Source organism: Astatotilapia calliptera, chromosome 12, assembly GCF_964374335.1.
Source record: "Astatotilapia calliptera chromosome 12, fAstCal68.1, whole genome shotgun sequence".
Taxonomy (NCBI): Eukaryota; Metazoa; Chordata; class Actinopteri; order Cichliformes; family Cichlidae; genus Astatotilapia; species Astatotilapia calliptera.
Window position 1 is genome coordinate 21,916,410 of NC_137433.1, and position 17,913 is coordinate 21,934,322.

At 45.6% G+C, this 17,913-nt stretch overlaps 1 protein-coding gene across 1 annotated transcript in view; it reads right to left on the reverse strand.

Moving 5' to 3' along the window:
* The window catches only part of smtnb (smoothelin b), a 48,143-nt gene continuing 30,230 nt past the window's right edge, over positions 1–17,913 (reverse strand). The window contains 16 exon segments of the mRNA XM_080308712.1: positions 1–377; positions 1,253–1,296; positions 1,298–1,430; positions 2,811–2,962; positions 3,095–3,221; positions 3,314–3,490; positions 3,573–3,645; positions 3,748–3,810; positions 4,018–4,197; positions 4,960–4,992; positions 5,151–5,226; positions 5,437–5,616; positions 12,422–12,495; positions 13,830–14,429; positions 15,109–15,160; positions 16,138–16,802. Coding sequence (XP_080164838.1) covers positions 224–377; positions 1,253–1,296; positions 1,298–1,430; positions 2,811–2,962; positions 3,095–3,221; positions 3,314–3,490; positions 3,573–3,645; positions 3,748–3,810; positions 4,018–4,197; positions 4,960–4,992; positions 5,151–5,226; positions 5,437–5,616; positions 12,422–12,495; positions 13,830–14,429; positions 15,109–15,160; positions 16,138–16,802 — 2,783 coding nt within the window. The 3' untranslated portion in view covers positions 1–223.

Below are 17,913 nucleotides of genomic sequence, written 5' to 3' on the forward strand. Positions count from 1 at the left end.
TCTTACTGGACTTTTGTGTCGACAGTGTGTGTGTGTCCAGAATAAGCAACACACATTATCACTGCCGGAAAACATTTTAAGCTGATTTTAACTGATACATACACACATGCTTACAATCCCCAAGCCGACCATCAGAGATGTGCAACTGTTTGACCCAGCCTGCTGTCAGAGCGGAGGCCATCATCAGGTGAAGGTTAGGGGGGGGGAGGAGCCCGAAAACAGGTCAGAGGTCACAGGGCCGACCCATGGACATCTCATACCTGCGCAGGTGGTTGACCAGAGACTGCACGTAGGTGAAGACGCATTTGGAGTCTGGTTTGTTACCCATGATCATCATGTCTTCCACCTCCAGCAAAGGCATGCAGTTGGCGTGGGTCCTGAGGAACAGGCGTACAGGACAGCGTGCATGAGAAAGCAGAACAGACAGAAGACCAGCTGGGAAGGAGAAATCATCATGTTCACTACAAGTTTCTTTTTCTTTTTCAAATAGATGATTCTTTATCTATGAATATAGTATAAATGGCCATGGAGGAGGTCTTTAACAGTAGAAACTTTGCTGCTCTTCACATTTTCCAAAGCTGTTTAGTGTGCTAGAGTCTTTGGCACATTTGCTCTAAACCATTATGGACCCTTTAAAAGCTCTGTATAAATAAACTTGGGTAATGTTGGGCATTTCAATAAACAGTTTTAAGAACTGAGACCTCCAGTGTGAGCTATGCAGAGTGTAACCACAAGGTGGCAACATCTCCTCACACTCTAACCCCTGAGAAATCCCACAAAGAGAAAAAGCACCTAAAAACAGCAGATGGGCCGATGAGATAACAAACGTCAACAACGTAACATTTTTTCAGTAATTTCAGGAACTGTGGACATAAATCAGTCTGCACTTTATTTCTATTAGAGTATCTTTACAAGGCTTGACAAGCCAAGTGCATAAACACCTGTAACCTTACACTTGATAAAAACTTGGTGCACAAAGCAGGCTTCATCCTTCTCTGTTTTTTTTCCTTAACTCTGTTTGAAACGTTGTGATCCGGCAGTTCCTTTTAAAGCACTGATCTGCAGATGGTCCTGGCCCTCTGCCTGAGCCATAGTCTCAGAATACAGATACACACATGCTATCACACACACACCATGTTTGGTACTTTGGAGCTTCAGATTAACATGAAGCATCAAATATCCAAAAGAAGCCAATAAAGGAGTTTTTCTGTGTTTTACATTTTAAGTCTGTCGGGAACCACACCTCTCTCACCATAGGCTCAGTTTTAGCTGGGGTGCAACTTTAGGAGGAATTTTTGGTTTTAACCAGGCCCTTCGTCACCAGACCCCTGTAGAACTCCTGCAGGTACGTGTACACACACTTCCAATCTGGCTCACGCATCTTCACCATGTCGTCCACATCCAGCAGCTGGGGACAGTCCACTAGTTTCCTGCACCCACGGCCAGCGGGGGAAGGGGGTAGAGGAAGGGAATAGGGAGAGGAAGGAAAGGACCCAAAAAGACAGAAACAACGTGGATAGAACAGGAAACACAAAAGGCAAAGGACAGATAAAAAGACACAGAAGGAACGGGACGGAGAGAGTAGACAAAGAGATGGAGAGTGTGGGAAAATGAGGAAGTGGGAGTGGGAAAAAAAAAAGAAAGCAGTGAGCAGCCAGTGAAAAACAAAAACAGAAGGAGTGAGAAAGAACACAAAGAAAAAACAATCACATTACATTCTGTGTTCACAAATATATCCATGAGCTGACATGCTTCATGAACATCTCAGTACATACATACAGTGCGTGACAAAAACACGTACGCACACACACAAAGGCAAAACAAAATGTCAAATGAGCGCCAGGCGATGCTCATTTAGCCTTTTTGTTTGCTGTTGTTTTTTTCTGTGCACTGAGACGAGGATGTTTTTGTTGTTGTTGTTGTTGTTGTTTTTTTTAACCATAATCAATGTGAAATACGAGACACGATGAAAAAAACAACGTGGATTCTGCAAAAAACACACAAAAAAACCCCCAAAGTTACAACGACAGAGTGACTAACAAAAACAACCACACTGGTGCACAGTATAGTGTGTGTTTGAGTGCGTATCAAGAATCCAGATAGTAAACATAAACTATTGGCGGGGATTTGGAGTGCCCGGGGAGGTGAGTGATAGTGCAACACAAAGGTGAGAAGATCTGGGGGAGTGGGTGGGGCTGTGGCTGAGTGACAGCACAGTGCTGAGCTTCTACTTGAGATATCTCAGCGTTACATTATCCTGGTGGGAGCACGTGAAGATGCACACACAGCTGGGTGGGGGTACCAAAAGTGAAGACTGGTGGCATAAAAGAGGAATTTGAAAAAGAAAAGAACAAGGAGAGGAAAGAGTTTTAGACTAAAATAGAGGGACATGACTCAAGGCACAGAGGCGAGCTTAGAAGTTTGTTTTTTTTAACCTGTTTGCTGTTTGGAGTGGGATTGCCTGTGGGGATCTGGTTTGGAGGAGATTGGGGTGTCAGAGCGGTTACTCATAGGAGAGGGAAGAGTGGAGGTTTAGAGGCAGCGGTATTAGAGTAGTAATGGGCTCAGTCGTGAGTGGGGTTTTGATAAACCTGGGAGAAAGGGGGAAAGCAGGACATCGGTCGAGAAGTTTTCCCATACCACTGGTCTGCAAATGCCGGCATACAGCGACACAGAATAAAGGGGAGCGGGGCAGCGAATCAAACTGGCTCATCACTTCTACACCTAAAGGCCTAACACAGTAGTTCTTCCATTGGTTTCCTACAGTCACTGCAAATGTTAGGAAGAACCTGTCTTCAGCATGTACTCACTCTGCAGCGCTAAAGGCCACCTCAAAGTTTTGCCTGCGGTTGCTCGGGCTCAGGGAGTTGTAGTCAAAGGCTTCGGGGAAGAAATTGTGCACCAGGGCACAGAACGCCATGCCGTTACTCCAGCTGGATGAAAAATTCTGAATATCCACATGCTGACGAAGAAAAAGAAAAAAAAGAGATACGCAGACGGGGATGGATAAGCAGTGGAAACTTTCCCAAAGTATCATCTCAGCTCAGGTTCAAGATTAAAAATGAGCACTTAGCGTGGAGGATCGCTGGCTCACCTCATACGAGCGGGTCTTGGCACGACACCAGTCGAGGAGCATCTGCTTGATGGAGTTTGCATTGGGTACGCCAAAGCTGGTGGAGCGCTGGACTTTGTTTACCTTGGCCACCGCCTGATTTCCAGGGCTAAAAGAAAAGTCAGTTTTGTGTTAATATTTACATGCCTCCATCTGCTCCTTTTCTTTCTTTGGTAGCACTACCTTTCTGTTTATTCTTACCCGCCTCCCTCCTTCTCCAGCTTCTCTATCATGGCTTTGCGGGCCTGCATGGCCGATGTCTTCGGCAGTGTCTGAGCCCTCATCAGCTCCTTGCGCCTCTCCGCCTGCCTTCGCTCGATGGCGGCCAACCCGCCGCTGCCGCTTCGCGACGACGCGTCGTCCTCGCGGTCGAACACACTGAGCCCAGGAGGTTAATTTGAGAGAGTGCACAGATGTTTAAATCTGCTGTAGTTAACAGAACAAATGCCTCGTGACCAACCTTCCTATTTTTTTGCTCGTGTTAGTGGAGGTGGAAGAGGTGAAGCTGAATGATTTTGACTGGACTGTCCCTCCTAGAACGACAATCACACGGACACATTAATGAGAAGATTAAGAAAAAAAATGCAATGCACTCGAGTGAATGTGTTTTTGTAAATCCAGCAAGCAAAACTCACTGTCTGTTTTCTGCACATAACTGGACTCGACAATAGTACTGCGTGTTGATTTGCTCCCATCATCTGAAAACACACAAAAACTTTTTAAAATTGACCATTCTTTATAAAATTCTTCCCATCTCTGTCTTTATAATCAATTTTTTTTGATGCAACACAATTTTACTCTTTTTACTTTCAAGCTAATGTCTTTGTTTTGAATGTTTATAGATTGGTTTTATTGTTTTGGTTTTACTTCAGTTAAATGCTGGTTCAAGAAAGATTAGAGACTACCAGACTGAGCAAAGCGGTTCGTTTTGGTGATTTGGCCAACGGCTGACCCATCTGCCGACTTCTCCACCTTGCTCGTGACCACCTCTCCCGCTCCGACCCCGGCACGACCTTTCTGCACCCGGTCTTCTCTCTGCTGCCGGAGCTCCTGCAGGCGGGTTTCGCGTTCCTTTTCTCTCTGGTCTGGAGGAGAGGAGACGGGAATGGTAGAGAGATGATGTCAGTGGAAAAAGAGGAGGAGGAGAAGGAGGACAAGAGGTCCTAAATAAGCTGACAGGACCTCATCTGACTGCCACAAAGTTGGATTAAGTGAGGCCTTCCAGATTTGAGGCAATATGTTTGAGAATTCTTTCCACGGGACTGTGAGGGTTTCTGAGCACACAAACACCCACAGGTGGGAGTCTTAACAGGCAAGCCAAAGCTGTCAAATAAGATGTTCTGCGCAAACACCACAGACCACAGAGAGCAAATACACACTGCGATGTTGAAAACGCTGGTACCTGCACTGATGGCTGTAGTTTTTCTCAGAAAACACGCATGCATTTACACATACTGCACAGTATTAATGATTTACTAACTTAAATTGTGTCTAATATCTAGATCACCGAGGCCCTCTTGGACCCTTTGCATGCTCATTTCCACCGAATCCACTGACGCATCCACTCTAAATCTGAGCTCACCATTAGCAGGTGCCTAATGAAACCACGTGGTGAGTGCCCGCAGAAAAACAGATCTTAACTGTTGTAGGGTGAGTGTTTAACACATTAAAAAACCCAAAAACAAAACACAGGATGCATGCAAGATACCAAAAAATTTCATAATATCCTCCATCACAAACCACATCTAAGATTGTTGTGGTCTCACAATGACAGGGTGTGTGCACACAAAAAGGCAAACACAGGCAAGTATAAATTGTTATTGCACACTGCACACCACCTGTCCTACCCATTTCTTCTTGAGTACATCCCAGCATGGCCTCTGAGGGCAGAATTAAAGGCAATTACGTGTCAAGATAAGGTATAAACAATAACAAAAAAGTAGATGAAAATTAGAAATCATCAGGCCTGACTGCTTTTAAATATCTAAAAAGAAAGCCTTCATGCAGTTTGGAGTAACAGTAAGATGCATGATGTTACCTCTCTTTCTTTTACGGAGGTCTCTCATGGCTGCGCGGATCATCTTCCTCTCCTCAAAGTCTTTTGACTCATCGAGCTGTGAAAGAGGGGATGGAAACATGAGGGGTCGTTCTATGCAAATTTGCCCAATTGGTACTTTCTATGCTACAAATCTGCACACACACAATGCAGAGCTGTGACAAGGTTTAGTGTCAATGCACAAACTTTCCACACGCCTGAATCAAAACACACTTTTATCGAAATAATAACTTAAATCATTGAGAATTATGGCTCCGGCGTGACGTACCATTTTGTCGAGGAGCTCTTCATCCTCGATCGCAGCCAGCTTTTCAGCCGTTAGTTTCCCGGAGAATTCAGCAGGTTTGGTCTGAGCGCCAGAGCCATTGGGAATGAGTGGGACGTGACGCTGGACAGACGAGACAGCTGAAAACACTGGCTCAGAAGCAATGACGGGCCCCGTCTCCATCTGCGCGCAAAACGAACACAGTAACACAACACAGAGCGTGAACAGGAGCACATTTATTATCATAGACTGCAAAGAAAACCGTGACCTTAGTTGGAAATCAGTGAGCTACTGGGAGGACACTTCTTAAACCAGAGCCAGAACCAAAATGAAGGAGGGTAAAAAAGAAAACTTATTTGAAAGTGGCTGACATTTAAGATGTAATCAGAACAAGCCGAGGGCTGCTCTAACACATCGCAGGGACAGTACGTCTGACACTTCCTGTCCAGTAATAACTTCCTTGTCTCTAGGCCAGCTCCAGCGGGATGATCTGCGAGGGAGTGACAATAAGCACACGAGGCTAAAAGAAACCCTGCCAAGTTACTGTTCACTAGTTTATGGAGTGCTGCTGACACATGGATTTTTCTTAATCATACAACACTGCTGCCAACCCGAGTTTATGTGACAGATGCAATGCTTTACTCTCACTGCAAAATAGGGACAACGCATTACTATATAAAAAAGTCCAGAGGAAAAATATCTCCTAAGGGCTGAGGAGCAGAGCTGAGGAACGTGGGAATGTGTTGCATTATTGAGAGTTACCATGAATCCTATAGCAAATTCCTTTTACATGTTCATATGGTGCCGAATGCCTGTGGCAGACTATATGTTCTAGCTGTGGCCTCAATGCTTTTGCTGTAAACGACTCTGGGTCCAGATATAGCTCAGGCAGCTGGTCCCATCTGTATCCACAGCCGCCGAGTCCTGCCCACTGAAGTCCCCCAGCCAAACCAGGTCTCAGCAGGGAGGGACAATGCCCAGCTCAGCCACAGAACTGGGTGATCAAAGGTGGTCCCTGGTTTTCAACTCTTTTCTGGACACAGAGTTCTGACCCATGGGACAGGCTGGACTGAGAGGCCCGCGACCGATGAAGAATGTTCTGGGAGGCAATGCAGCCAGACAAGGTCTCTGAGTCAGGCCACAGGGGGAATGCACACGGGGTGAGAAGCTCCCCGATAACCTTTGTGGTCGAGTCATGTATAACTAAGCCTAAGTGTACCTATAAACATCCAAGTCATTGTGGAATTTTAAAAAAGCCTGTTTTGATAGTTTTTTTTTTCTGTGATGGGAGACTGCTTTGACCAGTTCCAGGTGAAAAAGTATAAATAGAAAAAATGGCAAAATAAGCTGAAACTGGGCAAAGACATACAGAAACACGATCAGATAAGATCACCCCTCATTATCACATCGGTCTGCTGAAAGGATTACCACTTAATGGAAACCAGTCACCTTGACTTAAAGTAGTTGACTGGCGGTCCCAGCTGCCTCCACAAGATTAGACTCTTCATGGTTCAATAACTGAATCTCATGCTGCAAATTTAAAATATCCCTGGAAAGGTTACAAGTGCACACACAGAGGGTATGTTACACAGTTGCAAAAGCAAACAAGCCTCAAGATGAGGACCACATCTAATCAGAGCCTTTCAGTCTTTTCTAACCTGACGTCTTGCTACTAGGCTCCTTTCTGAAAAACACTGTGCCACACGAGTTAAAAACGCCTTCAGTGGCTTTGCGGGACCTGCTTTCCTTCCTTGCATTTTCTTTCTAACTCGTGATTCCAACTCTATAAATGAAAAGGAACAAAAAGCAGAAGAAAGACTTCAAACGTTCAATTCTATCTTCATGTGCCTGCCAAAGTGAGCACGGCACACAATCTGCAGATGGCAAACTAAAAGGCTGCTGCTAAATGTAATCATCCTTCCCTCCGCCGGGAAGTGCATCCACTCAACAGAACACTTGCAGGCATCCATGAATGCGAGCCGGGACACAATTAGAGACGCATGGTGTTACAGCACAGGAATACCTCTGTGACAGACTGCGGTGGAGTCCTTCACATAAACACAATCTGTCAGAATCTGTGGCAGCTGAGACGGTCAGCTGAGACGGTCAAGCTTACTGAGAGATTTGAAAGAGGTGACCAGAGTATGTGGTTTGAACACGGGATCGCTGGTGAGGCACATAAAATTAATGGTCTGCGGATCCGCAGGTATTGGCAACACTGGCACAAAAAGACAGTCCCATTCTTCAAGTGGCTTATCTGAATTAAAGGGATCATGATCAGAATCATTAACAGAGCAGTACCATGCTGTTGCAGAGAGAAATGTTTGCCATCAGAGAGGGAGCAGAGAGGGAGCGGCACGTAGCAAAGGTTGGCGGGTGAGGGGCCGGTGAAGGTGCGTTTGTCCTGGGAGACAGAGAGACTGAGTGCTGGATGGGCGTTAGAGGCTCCTGGGGTACACTTAACTGACTATGCAGGAGACGGTGTGCTTGGGTTTCCTGAGGTGCACTGGAAAGAGAGTGTTGGGGAGTGCAGCTGGAAGCATCCTGGAGTTTTTCAGACCCAGTCTCTTGCATGCAGGATGGAGCACCACCGGATGAAGTTTTGCTTTTATTAGAAATTAAACTGGAGCAGTCTTTGCTGTAAAGTTCATGCAGTGATGGATCAGGTAGCCCCATCACCTGACACAGGGCCTCAACTTGCCTCATCAGCCTTTCCTGCTGAATCCTCAGTCTCAGGTTCTCCTCCTGCAACCTGGACATTGTCTCAGCCAGAGGAGCCACCTCAGCCGCAGCCTCATCCAGCCGGGCATCCACTCGCTTCCCAAAGGCTTGCAGGTCACTGTGGATCTCCCCCACGGCACAGCGCAATGTTGCCTCAAATTTCTTCACACCAAATTGCTCCTCTTCATCCTCAGCTTCATCCTGAGCAAGCAGGTCCCCAATTACTTCTTCGAGGCCAGACTCAGCACAAGCACTGTCTGGGCTTCCCAAAGCCTTAGGAGACTGAGAGGCTGGGAGGAAGTCCAGGTTCACTCCAGGCATGGCCAGACAAACTTTAACTCACACTGGCCAATGTCCTCTTTGCTGAAATACCCACAAGTTTCCAAAAAGTTTATCCTGAGGTGTCAGATCAGGGCTGTGTCCTATGCCTCAGTGAGAATAGAAGTGTCCTCTCAGAAAACAATGCATGACCTTTATACCCCCAGCAAATCCCCCCCTGCAACCAATGAGTATGCAGGGAATCCTGTTTCCCAGGCAGCCCACACCTACTCATTTCTAGGTGCCCTGGGCGTGTATATTTATCTCCTGCCCCGCTGTTATTCCACTGAGCTGGTTAGATCTGGGGCACTGGGGGAGGTGGAATTGTAGTGACCACAAGTCAGGAAACTCACACCTCCCAGTTCAACTTTCCTTTTATCTAAAGCACGTCCTTCACACCTCCACTGGCAGGCAGCAGGCATTTAGATGTGGCTCTAGGCCTGGGCTGAGGTGAAAAAGTTGCACACTGGTTGTACACCTCCTTTACTAAAGGCTTTCTAACAAAATACAACCTGATTCATCAGCTCAGCCATTTTGCATGATTACCATTCAAGATATAGCTCCAGATTTGGGAAGAGGGCAAAGAATTTAGGTCCATGAGAAAACCAGACATGCTGTGGATATGAAGTAAAGCCCTGTTTTCAGAGCTCTGGGCACGGATGTTAGGAAGGACAGCAATTCAAAAATTTCGTTCAAGGGTAAAGTCAAATCAGCCAGTGCTGATGTCAAGTACTTCTGTGTTAAATTAAAACTTCTTAAGATGAAGTTACTCAAAGGCGTTTTGCTGCACCACAGTACAGAAATCAAATAGTACTGTGCATACTGCATCTATGAACACAGTGTGAACAGAAGCATTTCATGATAAATATGTGATCATTGATGACAAACATAAAGACGTAAAGTAAAGTGCATCAATCTAGGATTAAAATGAGGACTGGAACTGGGGAGAAATTTGACAAAGTGCAACAGTCGCTGGAATTTAAAGATAAGCAAATGAGAATGACGTGGGCTCGAAGAGTGAATACAAATGCTTAGCGGCAGCAGGAACAATAGCCCAACCCATGGAGGACATCGCTCTACTCTATTAATTAAGTACATCCCCAGCCTTTACCCTCCGGTCTGTGAACCAAGCTTAAATCTGTGACACACATGAACCGGTTGTGTACCCAGCATGCGTCATGGATCGACAGCATGCTAACAATAGAGTTTTCATCCCTCTGTGTGACAGCGAGACAATCTGCCACTGACTTTGAGCCTAGACGTCCACGTTCATGCGGCAGCACCACCAGCGTGACCGAGAGCTTTGAAATAATCTCTGCGACTTTTGGAAAGGCCAACTGTCCTGTCATCGCCATGGTTATAAAGCTAAGGCATCATTTGTACTTGTGTTCAAGGCCAGCGATCAGCATGGACAGACAGCGGACAAAACAGGCAGGAGCAGCTGCGATCACTTAGAGCAGAAGCCAACATTAATTAGCCACCACCTAAAATGAACTCTCATTGTAATGAAACACTGCGAGCACTTAGCCGAAATAAAAAACTACAAGTCACTCAGTATTTGGACTTTTTCATTGTTATTTGATCTTAACCGGTCTCTCAAATGGCTCCTGATTTAAAAGTGATCGTCTAGAAAAGAAAAGCCGATGCTATCAGCGTCTTTTATTGGGATAGAAATAAATTGCAAGTGCTCAGGTTAGACCACCAAAGTGAAGGCCAGACCACCCAAACAGATCACAGTTTCATCTCAAAACCACTCTGGTCAATTAACATCACTAAACAGGAAGAGTTTATTCAAACGCATGCCATCCTGTGCACTCTCTTATAGTCACTAATGTGAAAAGGGTATGTGGGTAAGCTTCTTTAAGGTCAATCCTCCTGACATGTCACCTTCTCTCTCTCTTACACACACACACACACACACACACACACACACACACACACACACACACACACACACACACACACACACACAAGCTAAACCAGAGAAAGTCAGGCAACAGGTGGTCTCTGCATCTGCCTGAACCAACCCACCAACCTCTGAGCTCAGCTTAACCAACGGTGTCTGTTGTTTTTCTCAGTCTCATTAGCGTGGTGACTGAGGCTTAGTCTTCGATGGTGAGCAGAAGCTGTTGAAATATCAGCAGCAGCCTTAATGCAGCTCTGCGCTTTCTCACTGAAGGTGTTTACGTTAAACTTATACAACTACGACGCAGCTGTCTGGATGTTGTAAACCACTGCCTGCTGCTGCCAGCATGCAGTCATACCTGTGCTGTGTCGCTGGAGCCCATTGCTGATCCACCAACCTCAACAGTTACAGATAGCACAGTTGTTGTCTGGTAACTGTTTAGAAGTAATCCTATGCACAGCTGCACTTAAAGACATTACCTGCATGCTAGGATAAACCTCACATCTTGCAGAAGATTTATCTTCTTCATGCAAAAATCTGTCTTTTATAAGAAAGCTGTTATGCTAAAGGAGGGTCCACAGGCACAGCCTTGTGGACCCTCTTCCCAGCCCTAATTAACCTACTCTCAAATCTCATAATCAGATTACCACTGCGCTCAACACACGGGGGGAGGGGGGACACAAAGCCATTAAAGAGTAAACAGAACAGTGTTTGTTGTGCCTTTCCTCTCTCAATCACCCACTCTCCATTAACTAGGATGCTTCCTTTCATGGTAGAGTGAAGGATTTAAGAAATGGGGCAAATGGGAGTTTATCTGTTCTCCCAGACCTCAGAGGTTATAGTTTGGTCATTTCTGACTGCTGTAACTTTCCAATCCTATGGAAAGACCAATCCACCCAATCAGTGCAGTGTGTGCACATGCAGCACTGTGCAAATGATCCACACCTCATTTCTTTATGTTTTGCTAGGAAAATGGGTGCAGTGCAGCTTTGGCACACACTAGATTGATCAGCTGACGGGGCAGACGTATCTCTCAGGTCCCGTGTCAGGTTTTTCCTGGATTCTTTCCAATTTTGTAAGGGAATGACTTTCAGATAGTGCTGTAGTGGGGGTTTAGGTCCAAGACTTCCAGTTTTCTCCTCCACTTGTTCAGTTTTCTCAGTTTTTTTAAGAGATAAGATAAGAGAGACACTGTACACCAGGATGAGATAGTCCAAGTTTTCAGCTAATAGCACTTTTGGAGTCATGCTGATAAAAAAAATATATAATTTGATATCCGTCAAACTGTGTTATCTTTGGCATTTTTCATAAAGAAATGTTCTTTGCTAAGTTGTCTAGATACAACACAGGTTGATCCCTTGAGTTATATGTTGTTTCATGCTTGAACGACTCATAGGTCACCGTTAACTGGCTTAAAAAGCAAAAAAAATGTTCATTTGAATGTTTACAAGGCCTTATAATTAGTGAAAAAGTAGCCAATGTCCAGGGAAAACTTTAAAAAATCTCTAGAAAGCCTGAAGAAATAGGTTTTCTAAAAATTACAAAAAGGAAATGAGGGATAGTTCAAGACTTTTGCACAGCACTGAAGGTGTATTTAGGAAACATTTCCTGGATAATTTTCAGCGTGCATGACCTACAGAGAAAAACGGGAATACCCAGAACACCTCCCTCCCTCCCTCTTTCTCTCTCTCTCTCCTTCTCTCTTTCATATACCCTACAAGGGCAGATGTGACTGGCTCTGTGTTTGATAAACACTGTTCTTCCCTCCTCTCCCTCCTTTTCTTACACATGGTGTCCTTCACTCCCCTGGCTCTCTAGCTTTTCAGACCTTATAGGTGATTGTTGTGACAGAAACGCAGCAGAAACCGTGCAATTTAACTGGGTCCGCTGGAAATAAAACAGAAGATGAAAAAAAGCTCAAACTATAAATTAATAGCAGATCTTATCAAGCCTGTTACACGAGCTTGATAAGATCTGTCAGGTTTATGTGTAGCCACAATTTTGTGACCATTTGTCAAAACCATTTTGTAAGGCAGTTTGTACCTTGATGGAGGGTCCAGAGGAGAAGCTGGAGGAAGAGATCTTAAATGGTGTGGCTCTTAGGCCGAGGGTCAACTCTGAAACAGAGAAACAAAGATTTGAGAAATGTAAGACCTTAAGCTGGTGTGAAAACAAACACACACCACTACAGTGTCATACACAGCACACAAGTCTAATGACTGAAGATAGCACCACCTTTAACATAAGCACTTTCTTCACTGGCCTGGTGTGCACATTTCTATGTGACCCGCTTCCACCCACATCCAGACACGCACACATGAAAGCTATATCATAAAATACAGGACTGATGCAAACCAGCAAAGCTCGGTCTACATTTAAGAGAGTTTGCAGTGCTTTTGCAGGAAACTGGAGACACATTAACAGGCTGCTGTTACTCAGAGCAGGACAGGCAGGATTCCAAAAAAGGAGCCTAAAAACATTAAAGCGAACATGACATGAAAAAGAGCCGTGCGAGGCTCGTGACAGAGCGCAGCGCGGCTCTCGGAGTACGAGGGAGCTGTAAGTGGTGAGCGGGCTGGAATCGCACGTGTTCAGACTGAGTTTAAAATAAACTGTTTGGGTTTTAGATGCCGGTCGCTGAGAAGAGCTGAAGCTTTAGACATCTTTGTTTGGACAGACTGTAACAGCAGCCGTAGCGCTCGCGCTTCTGTAAAGCGCTGAGTTGATGCCAGACATGTTTTTCTATCATGCAGATAATTCGTCTCTGTTACATCACGACATACTGTCCTGAGTGTACTATCAAGATGTTGAGCCACATTCAAAGTGAATGTGTTCCCTCTCTGATGGCATTTTTCTCTCATTTTAAAATTCACACTCAAACCACTGACTGTAAAAAGTAAGTGTGTTGCAGACAATAACTACAGAATATGACACACAAAGGCCTGTACTGTGTGGGCGGGCAGGCTAATTCATTTGCACTGTAACAATATTCCCATTGAGTTTCGTCTGAGACAACCAGTTGCTGTTTCTCTTGTCCAAGTTTGTTCTCTTCTGTTGACCCCACAGCTCCGTACTCCCGACATGCCCACGCTCTAACAAATACCATTCAGTGCGACCGCGCCGTTTATACACTCAGCTCTAACATCTATCCCCACTCATCCATGTGCTTCTTCAGATGCACAAAACCCCCCTTGACATTATCCCACTTGTGACATTATTCCTTCAATCTGATTACTCCTTGTAGCGGCTGATATTAATGCTGACATTTGGAAGAAAAGACATATAGTCCATTAGAAATAACGTGGGCTGCAGCTTGGCAACCTTAATGAGTCCAAACAAAAACACTAGTGTGTGGTAGCTCAGAGTAAAATCTCTACACTACACTATGTCAACCATCGCTGCTCCTGGTGACCATTTAAGGACGTAGTGAGCTCCGGGTTGATGCTCCTACCTTGCCTTTGCCCCACCAGGGCATTGGGAGTGATGCGTGGGGTCATGTGGGTGATGGGTATAATGTTGCCTCTACTGGTGGTTGATGAGGAGGAAGTGGTGGTGCGTCCATCCTTGATCTCAATGGTGAGGAAGGTCTTCATGTCTGGGTCTGCCTCTCCCTGGGTGACCTTTTCTCCAGCTGCTATCCCTGGGGTCCCGTCTTCCTTTGACTTATCGGAGGCGTGCGCATCTTTTTGAGCTGGATGTCCCATCCCACCCATGGAGCTCTGCGATTGGTCAGCTGAAGACAGAGACTTGTTAGCCACGCCTCTTGGCTGAGGCACGGCCTGACTCACGGATGCAGATGCAGAGCCCACACGTGACCGTGCTGGCCTGTCTCCAGATGTGCTGAGGGATGCTGCTGAGTGTGTAAACAGCTCGGTAGCTCTGGAGACATTTGCATGGCCAGTGCTGCTGGAGAAGGAACCATTCCTCAAAGGAGTTTTCTTTAAAGATGAGACATTTGAACTCTGTTCAAGTTCTGCAAACTTGCGCATTCGATCACGAACAGAGGTGGTGCGACTTAACTGCTCCGATATAACAGCTTTCTTCTCGGGTGCTGTGAAGACAGAATGAAAGAGGGGAGTTTAAATCAAAGAAAGAGACAGCTCAGTACAGGAGAGATAAATAACTCCACTGCCCAGGCTGAATTTAGCACCGTTACAACTTATTGCTCTTGTAATCCCCCTCCTTCACCTCAAAAGCTTTCTACAAATCCTATTCCTCTTTTCTTTCCTCATTTTTAGCCTTTGTTCCAGCCCCTGTGCTTCACCCTCTCATTGTTCCTATATTTTTGGACTTTTCAGGGAATGTTTCTCTCACTTAGAGGTGATATGTACAACGCTCATGGTTTGGGATATCTAAGGATTAGAGTAGATGATATTTACTGGGGTCATACTTACAAAGATGAAACAAGATGTGACACTTAAGAGGAAAACAAAATTATAGCACAGCTTGTAGGACATGACATGACATGAGATCTAGGAGAGAGCGCTGAAGATATGGTGCATTAACAAAATGCTCCCTTCCCAGCCGTCCATTCCTTTATGGTCAACCTAACAGCCCCTACATAATTCTCAGAACTGATCTAGCAATAATTTCAATGAGGATTTCTCCAGATATATTCAAGAAAATGTAAAGATGAATGTTTAAAGGTTTTCCTTGATAAGTATCTTAAAAAGATGATCTAGCTTGATATTGACAGGCTTTCTACTTATACATCAGAGCAGGGCTCTTACCAGAATCCCTCGTTTTGCCATAAGAGCGGGACAGGTCACTGCCCACAGTTATCTAAACACGGGAAAAAACAAAAACACGACAGAACAATTAGTACAGGAAGAAGAGGAGAGCAGAGGTCAACGGGCAGAGCGAAAAATACACATTCATGAGGACTACATGGGCGGCTCCGGGGACTCCTGACCTACACAGTCCTAAATACAGAATCGACTGGTGGTGTTTTCATTATGTAACATTGTACTCGGCATGAAGATGTGAGCATCTGTTCTTTTTTTGGCACTGTGGCCACGACGGATCCCAGAGTGTTTACATTACTGCGAGGAGCCTGAGGATCAGCTTGTATAGCACGGGGAACAATAAAAAAAAGTTTGGGGCCAGTCTTGAGTAAACACATTAAGCGAAGCGACACGATGGCGTCATGGTCACCGTAGCCCCCCTCCCGCTCCATGTGAAGATCTTGCTTTTAACAGTTTAACAGAGTCAGTGCAGAAAAACAGAGAGAGAGGGAATGTTTGGCCTTTAACGCTGTGTACTCCTCTCTGACACCAGGTGAGGCCGAAGCGCCGCTGAGGTGAAACAGAGACAAGTCAGGTGCACAGTTTGTTTGTGTAACCAAGTAACAAAAGTCAAACAACATCCAGCGGGAGTTCGAAGTGGAGTGTTTATGGATGCCGATGTGACCTGGGTGTCACTGAACAATGAAGTGTCGGCTTTCGTGTCAAGAATAATGACGTGGAAGGAAAGAAAAAAGGAGCGCTCGGACGGTTTGTGCGCTTCAGTTTGGCTACGCAGCTCAGCACCCCACTCTAGTGGCGCAGTCACGATATACGGCGTGTGTCGCTCAGTGTTCAGCGGGCTCAAAGAGACAGACAGCTGACAAATGCACCACAAAGCATTCATGTAAGACTCCAGGACAGCCTGAGTACAAGACAGAGTAGCTTAAAAAGGTGCAAAAACATGGATTACTTAATTTAAGTTGTTAATTCATGAATATGACTGAATCCTGAAGCACACACACACACACACTCCACCTTTTGCCTCTGGATGTCAGTTTTCCCGCTGAGCAGGCCATTTACGGGATCTCTCCGAGATAAAACCGCCCCATCAGGCTCCTCCTGGTTAGACTCAGCTTGGGTGCCGGCTGAACCTCGGCTTCTGCTGTCAGTTTCTGAATCTGTGCTGCAAGTCGATTCACTCCCGGCTACCTCCGCCTCCTCCGATGGCACCCGCTCCTCTGAGGACATGCTCGCACTCTGATCAGATGTGCCAGAGACCGTCCGCTTCCTTGACAACAGGCCGATGCTGTCTGAAGTCTCGGAGCCCAGACGGGGTCTGACGCATGAATCCGAGACATCTGAGCCCACTCTCTGTCTGGCACAGGACTGGGAGTTGATGCTTCTGTCTGATGCCCCGGAGTTCAGCCGACCACGCTGGGAGGAACTCTGGCTCTTGTCTGAGGCTCCAGAGTCCAGCCGGGCTCTGTAAGCTGAGCCCAGACCTTTCTCTGAGGCCACAGAATCCAGATTGGGCTTGGAAAGCATCGAGGCTGCGCTAAGATCGGAGGAGTCTGACCTCTGACAGTGAGACATAACCAGGTCGGCCTCCTTGGTCACAGCTTCTCGCTGAGGCTGGATCAACAGAGGTCCATCATCCTTTACCAGGTGATCCAGAACCAACACCATCCCTGAGTTGGAACCTGCTATAAAAAACACAAATGAAATATATGAAGTAACTTTCTGTACCATTCAAGTTTTCTCTTCTGTAAAAACACATTTTCATGTTACCTAGATTCTTCTTGTATTACTAGTACACTAGAGGGCAATGGAAGAAGTAGATGGGTATGTTGGAGACTTAAATGAAATCTTTCCACAACACTGGGGCCCCAGAAAGGCCAGGCTAGAAAATACACTCAGGATCACAGGGCAGGCATGTGGAGACATGAAGGGATGTAGACATTTCCTCCAGACTGGCCTCAAGTTCCTGAGTGAGATTTGCAACTGGGCCGGTGAATGTGCGTCAAGTAGGAAGAAGGCTTTCCACGAGTGTGGAAAGCGATCATGTGGCACAGTTATATCTGGGACACGATTAAAAAAAAGGAGTCAGGGAGAGAGTGGGTTAAAAAGAGAGACGAACAGGAAACCACACTCCAAACATCACAGCCCTGCCCGCATCCCCCCCCCTGCGACAAGCATCTACCTCCAACACCCCACCATGCTGCTATATGAATATCTGAGGTTATGCACACACACCGCAGATAAGAAAAACAGAGAAAACCAAGATGTGTATCCACTTCCTACAGCACATGTACAAAGAAAGACCTAAAAACACTTCTGACTGACCTTAGTTTGCACCAGCTTGGCAACCAAATGGAGTTCACCAAGTATGCATGTCTGTCATTTACTAACCAAATCAAAGAGGGACTCCAGTCTGACCGGAGGCAGCCGACAGTCTCTTTCAACTTTCGAGCAGATGTAATCACGGCTGAGCATTCACAGCTTCACCAAGCATAGCTGACCTTTATCGGCTCATTACTGCTTTGTAGATTCTGCACAATAAGTTTATTAATAATAGTTTATCGCTTTTAAAGCAATTTCCCAAAAATAATCCTGTGAATTGTTTCAGATATGAGAGAAGCTAAAAATGGCAGCAAGCTGTTGATTAAACAGACCGAATGCTTATGTAATACAGCCTGAATAGAAAACGTGATCGGGACACACAATTAGGACAATAATGGTCCGCTACACAGTAGTGTCTATAGCTCGCAATGCACTCAACCAAAGCTCAATTACTGGTCTTTAATAAGTGTA